A 6,339-nucleotide genomic window follows, 5' to 3' on the forward strand; every position below is an offset into this window, starting at 1 on the left:
TGCTCCCATGTTCCTCCAAGCAGCACCATACCTGGGCAAGGGGTTGGGCCTGCAGATCTCTTTTGTATCCTTGCTACTTTGCATAAGGTAGGTCTGTCAAGACCACACTGGAGGCAGCGGCCTTGAATGTACTTCTGTTTTGGTGGCCACTGATGGATCCATCACATACCTGCCTCTCCCTAGCCAATACCCACCAACAGCGGTGGTGCCGCTGGCCCCAGTGCACACATGAACGCAAGCCAGCACCTCCCCTGCATCTTGGGGAACTATGGCCGACCCAGATGCACCTGAGGAACCCCCTGCCTGCTAGCCAGACTCCCATACTCACCATGCTGGTTGGTTCTATGCATCTCATTCTCAACATGACCCTTGAAAAGATGTTTGAGGATCCTAGCTTCCATGCACACTGCACCACTGGTTTCTCCAGTATTCCAGAAGAGTCCCTTCCTCACAGGTCTGGGAAATGGAGAAGCATGGGCAGGAATCCCTGCCCTCCCAGCTCAGGCTGTCATGGCTTTTGGACTAGTCTGAGACAGGCAATGGCCTCTCTTGGCTTCAGTACTCTTGTTATATATCCTCCTCCCCATACACCATCTTTAACAGGGGCTTCGGTTGTCCACTATCCCTCCTCAAACCTTGACTCTTCCCACCCTTTATCTAACTGGTCACAAGAGTGATAGCACAAGGTCCTCTAAAGGCTCCAACCCATGTGTCAACTCCTGGTGTGTCTTGCAGAGTGTGGTGACCAGCACCATCACCCTAGCAGAAGTCTGTGGTCCTTGAAAGGATTAGAAGTAGGGTGTGAAATGTCTGAATCCCAAACTCATCTCAAACGTCTTAGGATGTAAGAAGCAAGGGTTACCTCCACCAGGAAGTGCACACCTCTAATCAGAGTCTTCAGCTGGCCCATGTGGCATCTTTGACAGTGGTGATGAGAAGGGACTGAAGGTAGCAAGGGAGGAGTGCCCCTGAGGGATGATTTCTTTCACAGGTTCTCTTTCAGTGGCCCCTTGACTGGAATTCTGGTGGCATGGTCCAGGGACAGGGACCAATGGGAAAATGAACTTATCTGAAGACACCTCCTGTCACCCTAAACCAGAGAGAATCTGTTGAACCTCGAGCTCTGAAATCAGCACAGCCCAATGTTTGGTGGCTCTCGCAACTATTTTGACTTGGGAAGGAAGAGTATAGAACCATTCCCGGGGGGGGAAGGGGGGACACAGGTGCCAGACGCCCGCAGCCTGAGCTGGAAGAGCTGGGAGTGGCGGCAGCACGAGGCGTGGCTGCAGCTGTAAGCGCCTTCCCCTAATCGCCAGGTCTGCGGACCCTGCGCCGCCAGCGCCGTCGTCTCCCGACGCAGTTCCACTCACTTTGGCCTCAGCCGCTTACTTAGCGGTCAGCTCAGATCCGTGAAGACGCCCACACGCTCCCGGCTCCTGCCACCAGCCCGAGAGGGGTGGGGTGGGCAGGAGGCCGCCTCTCCCAGACTTCCCCAACCAGACTTCGCGCCCACGGCCTGGCGTCCAGCGCCCGGGCGCGCGCGGGTTAACCTCACGGGGGTGGGGACTCCGGAGCTGCCGGCAGAGGGAGGGAGGGGGCAGGAGGCAGGGTCGAGCCTCGGAGGAGGCCGCTGGAGCCCCGCGTGGCGCAGGCCACCGGACAGCCAGTGGGGCACACGCTGCGTGCAACGAGGGGCCACCGCAGACCCTGTGCCCCAAACCTCAAGTCCGGTGCAAGACGCTGGGCATCAAGACGGGTGACAACCTGTGAGGACGCTGCCCCCGTCTCCAGAGACCGCCACCGCCACCCCGCCTCTGCTGAGTCTCGGCCCCTACTCCGGCCACTCTATTGCCTTTGGCCTGGCATGAAGCCCGGAGATGGCGGCCCCACGGCAGCCCCGGACTCCGAGCCGGCAGACGTGCCCCTGCTTCTGCCACGCCCCGGGCTTGTCCGGCTGCCGCGCGGCTCTGCGGCCCCCTGCGGAAGCAGAAGTCTCAGCGCTGCCGCTTCTGCGTGCTCCGCGCGGACCGCCGCGCCTCCAGGGCTACGGGAGCGAGAAGTTCCGCGGGAACCTGGCGGGCGCGTGCACCACCAGCCAGCGCGTGGACGCGCGCCAGGGCACCGGATCGTCCTGCACCCGCGCGACCGCAGCCTGGGCGTGGGGCGGCCTGCGAGGCGGAGCAGCAGGCGCACAGCGCCCTGCTCCTGGCCGGCGCCTCCGCCCCGCCGGTGAGGCCCGAGCCCCAGGGCGGGCGGAGCCGGGGCTGAGGGCCAGGGGCCCGGACGGCGCCGGTGTTTATTGTGGGTTGTCCCTCCCCATAAGTCACCGAAATCAAGTCCAAACATGAAGCGTGTTCACGTCTTTAGTTCTCAGGACACAGTGACTCCAAGGCCCACACCCCACCCCCGGCCCAGGAGCCCCCTGTGACCGGCGCCCCGCCTCTCCGGGTGTCAGCTTCCACGAGGACCCCGGCGCCTGGATCCTTGCTCCCCTTCAGGACGTCTGGCCCGTGACGCTGCGACCCAAGGGACTGGGGCGGACACGAGGCCTGGGCAGCGGCGGCTACGGCCTTGCTGCGGAAGCCCAAGGGCAGAGGCTCTGGGGACACTCAGGCTTCGCTGCCACCGGCCCTTCGCCTGTCCCCGTTCAGCGTGCGCCGCTGCGGCCAAGCAGACTCTCTTCTTCCTGGAGCTCGGCCGCTCGGTGCCCGCAGGTCCCGGGGAGCTGTGGCTACAGGCGCCCGACGCCGCCGTGGGGGCCCAAAGCCTTCATGAGACTGTACTGGCCGCCATGAGGTGCCTCGGGGATGGCGGTGCGGGTGGCAGGGCTGAGCCACTGCCCAGGGATCCGCCGACCAGCGCCTGCACACCCGGCGTCTCCCAACCTCATGCGACCCTGGCCTCGGCAGCCCAGTCAAGCAGCCTGAGCCATCGCGGGGGCCTGCGTGAGAAGGGCGGGAAAGCAGCCCTGCACCCGAGGACCTGGAACGCGGCCGGGAGCGATTATGAACCCATGGGGGGTGGCCAAACTAGGGGCTACATGGTGACTGCGCCCCCAGGCCTTACGGCTGCTCCCCACAAGCCACTCCAGAGTTGCAGGGGCACTGAATTCATGCCCATGAGCTGCTTTCCGCCAGGGCCTTTGTCCCGGAGTGCCCTGCCCCGTTTCTATTAGCCCAGGGCCGGGGGAGCTGGGACCTTTGTTCCAAGGCCCCTGTCGCAGGGTCGGGAACATTAGGGACTGGGAGGGGTTCATCCCCACCTGCAGCTGCCCTCAGAGCTCATAGGGGAGGGAGTACATGTGCATCAATTAGGTGGCCCCAGACTACTTAGGAATGGGCACTGCCATACCAGACCCCCCAACAGCCGCCTCGACTATGTCGACCTGGACCTGGTCCCTCCACTGGAGGCTCGAGGCGACGCCCCTGGGTCTGGCACACAACACTGGCACTGCTATGCGCGCATCGGCTTCCCTGAACCTCAGAGAGGCTCCCGTAAGGAGACAGGCAGCCGCGCCCTGTCTAGCTAGGAATGGATGGGGAGGGGAGAGAAAACAGGCCAAATTTAGGAATACTTTCCTGCCTGCTCCCCTCAACTCCCCCACTGGATCCCAAAATAGAGGGGCTCTCAGGCCCCCTAGCACCTACAACTTACAGAAGCTTTGAGCTGCCCCTTAGGGCCTGCTGCCCCCTCCACCCCTTCCAGATGTGGTATAGGAAATCCTCAGGAAAAGGCTCCCCAAGAGTTGGGATTCTTTTAAGGGAGAAAATTCTAGAACCGCCCCCCCTTCCCACCCACAAACCCCTACGAACTCCAGGCTTTCTCAGCCAAAGCCCCAATCCTTTCTTTCCTGGCAGCCTTCCTGCAGCATCATTCCAGATCTCAGGTCAGCTTTGGCTCTCCCCACTTTGCCTCCAATGACTTCCACATGGACTTGCTCCTCCCCACCCCACACCTGCAGGGCCTGCCTTCTGTCTCCTCCCAGCCAAAGAACCAATCCCCCACACCAGGACTGAGTTCCTAGGGCCCTAGAGCAAGAGGTACCAGGTATCTTACCTCTACTGCTTCTCTAAAGTGCTATGCCACTCCCTTACTCCCTCATTTCCCTCTTCCAGTGCCAGCCACGTGTTCACACAATCCTCCCTTCTCTGGAGCCTGGTGGAGCTGATGCACCTCTTGCTTCCATATACTTATCTTCCGTAATACTGTACTGTGGACCCCCACAGCCCATGCCCTATTAAAGTGGCCCTGCTTGGTCAGCCTGGAAAGGTCTTAGGTCCATGGATTCCCCTGCCCCACTGTAGGGGTGACCAGTGAGTAACAAGAATTTGAGGGGGGGGACAGTCTGGGCCACAAGGAAGAGACCCCATCCTGTCTCCATGCCTCACTCTGCTACTCATTCACTACAAGGAGCCTGTTTGCAAACCAACACTTTTATTGTCAAGAGAACCTGCCCAGGGGAGAAGGGGACCCACTCTGCCTCCCAAAAGGGCTGTGTTCAATGAGGTGTCTGGGGTTCATGGGACAGATGGGTCAGTGCAGTGAGAAGAGCTGGGGCCACCACTGGGGCCTGGGTGGTCAGGTACAGGGCCTGGGGGGCCAACAGGGGGCGTGGGAGCCCCGGAGGAGGCAGGTCTAGGAGCCCCCTGGCTCATCTGCAGGAGGCCTGTGAGGGCGATCAGCTCAGGCCCACTGAGCCAGGCAGTGGAGCAGCCCGGGGATGGTGTGTGGAGCACCCAGGGAGACATGATAGGAGGTGGGAGCAGCAGCTTCAGAGAGCCCATGACCTGAGGAGAGAGGAGGGAGAAGTGTCTCCTCCCAAGCCCTGCAGAAAGACTAGGGTGAGGCCAGGGCAGCAACTGCACTCACCTGCTGAGAGGCCTCCGACAGGTACAGGGGGACACGCTGCCCACAGGGAAGCAGCGGGTCTGACAGAAAGACATCTTCATGGCACATCACTGGGAACCCTGGGAAGGAGAAACCGGTAGGGCAGCCGGCTGGGGTTCCCACACCAGTGATGGCTGCACCAGTTCCCCGACCAGCTCATGCAGGGCACCTCCAGAGCCTGGGGGGCCAGAGTACCTGCATCCCTGGGTGCCTGCTCTCCATTCTGACGTCCTGCTGCTGGGGCCAGGGGCCTGAGGTCCCAGCCTGAGGCTGCCTCGTACAGCGGCCAGAATGAGGGATGACACAAGGTCCGGCTTGAGAAGGAGGCACCAGACGCACAGCTAGGTCCCTGTGGAGGGGGCAGGAAAGATCACTGGAGCTTTGGTCCCCTCCGGGGCACCCCGCCCCCTCCCAAGGCCAGAGCCAGAGGTACTCCCAACTCACCCACACCATCCGTGGCCCTGCTTTGGCCTTGTAGTTGAGGTCCCACGGTGCTAACACAGTCATCCTTGAGGGGGCCACCTCCCAGGCCATCTGCGGGGAAAGGGCAACTGGGGCAGGGCGGTATTTGAAGAGATTAAAACAGGCTCAGGAGTGGGTGGAAGGGGGGGGCGGGGTAAAGACAGCAAGGCCAGAGCCTACCTGGGGTTCCCGGGGAGTGCTCAGCAGCCAGGCCTGGCGGGGACCGGGCCAGCAGCTGCTCCCTCTGGGTCCAGGAAGGCCTTCGTGACCAGGGCTGCGGGCTGGGAGGGGGAGGTACTTAGGGGCCCCCGTCACAGCCTCCCCCGATATTTCCGAGGCCCGGCCAAGGGCGCCTGGGGCAGGGAGCCTGAGCACACCCGGTCCTCAGTGTGGGCGACTGAGGTTGCACCTCACGCGGTGGGCCCCCTGTTGGGCTTCCCCGCGGCGGAACCCCTCACCTGTCCTGTGGGGATGCTCCTGGCTCCCCCGGGGCTTCCTCTCCAGAGGTCCAGGCCTCGCCGGAGTCACTGCCCGCCGAGGGGCCCTGCTCCTCCGGCGCCTCTCTGCCCGCGTCCCAGCGCCGAGGCGGCCCGGGCAACATGCCGCGTCTGGGGGGCAGGGCAGCGCGGGGCAGCAGCTCCGTGCCGGCGTCCGCCCCGCCCGCGCCTCCCACCTCGCCCTCCCGGAACCCCACGCGGCCCCCACCTCCCGCAGCCATCCGCAAGCCCAGGTCGCCGGCCCACCTCGCAGGGCCTCGCCACCACGCCGGCGCCCAGCGCGTTTCCGGGCCACGTGGCGCGCGCTCCCGCCGGGATCCCGCGGGCGCCCCCTGGTGGCGGGGGTGGCGGGGGTGGCGGGGCCAGCGCTGCCCGCCGCCCCACACGCGAGAGCGGCTCCCCGCGCCGGGAGCTGCCGAACAGCGGCGCCTACTTCCCCGCGACGCGCCGCATTCGTTCGCAGACGGACACAGGCACACGCACACCCGAGGGC

At 63.6% G+C, this 6,339-nt stretch overlaps 1 protein-coding gene across 2 annotated transcripts; it reads right to left on the minus strand.

Moving 5' to 3' along the window:
* Positions 1-4,417: 4,417 nt before the first annotated feature.
* Positions 4,418-6,002, minus strand: SAP25 (Sin3A associated protein 25). Of its 2 annotated transcripts, none has more exons than XM_072837262.1 (6): positions 5,808-6,002; positions 5,530-5,630; positions 5,332-5,438; positions 5,083-5,236; positions 4,870-4,967; positions 4,418-4,787 (listed from the first exon to the last, which is right to left on the minus strand). In XM_072837262.1, exons 1-6 carry the CDS (start codon positions 5,948-5,950, stop codon positions 4,518-4,520), a joined length of 873 nt encoding a protein of 290 aa, XP_072693363.1. In that variant the 5' UTR covers positions 5,951-6,002; the 3' UTR covers positions 4,418-4,517. The 2 variants fall into 2 exon arrangements, with proteins under 2 accessions (XP_072693363.1, XP_072693364.1); XM_072837263.1 differs by having other exon boundaries at positions 5,332-5,421; positions 5,808-5,822.
* Positions 6,003-6,339: the final 337 nt, after the last annotated feature.

The sequence above is a fragment of the Canis lupus genome, chromosome 8, assembly GCF_048164855.1.
Source record: "Canis lupus baileyi chromosome 8, mCanLup2.hap1, whole genome shotgun sequence".
Lineage (NCBI taxonomy): Eukaryota > Metazoa > Chordata > Mammalia > Carnivora > Canidae > Canis > Canis lupus.

Excerpts from the sequence above, each read along its gene's own strand:
- SAP25 (XM_072837262.1), bottom strand. The coding sequence starts at position 5,950 with ATGTTGCCCGGGCCGCCTCGGCGCTGGGACGCGGGCAGAGAGGCGCCG. Across the intron at positions 4,968-5,082 it reads GCAGGCACCCAGGGATGCAG|GGTTCCCAGTGATGTGCCAT; the intron begins GTACTCTGGCCC and ends TCTCCTTCCCAG. Across the intron at positions 4,788-4,869 it reads TGTCGGAGGCCTCTCAGCAG|GTCATGGGCTCTCTGAAGCT; the intron begins GTGAGTGCAGTT and ends CTCTCTCCTCAG.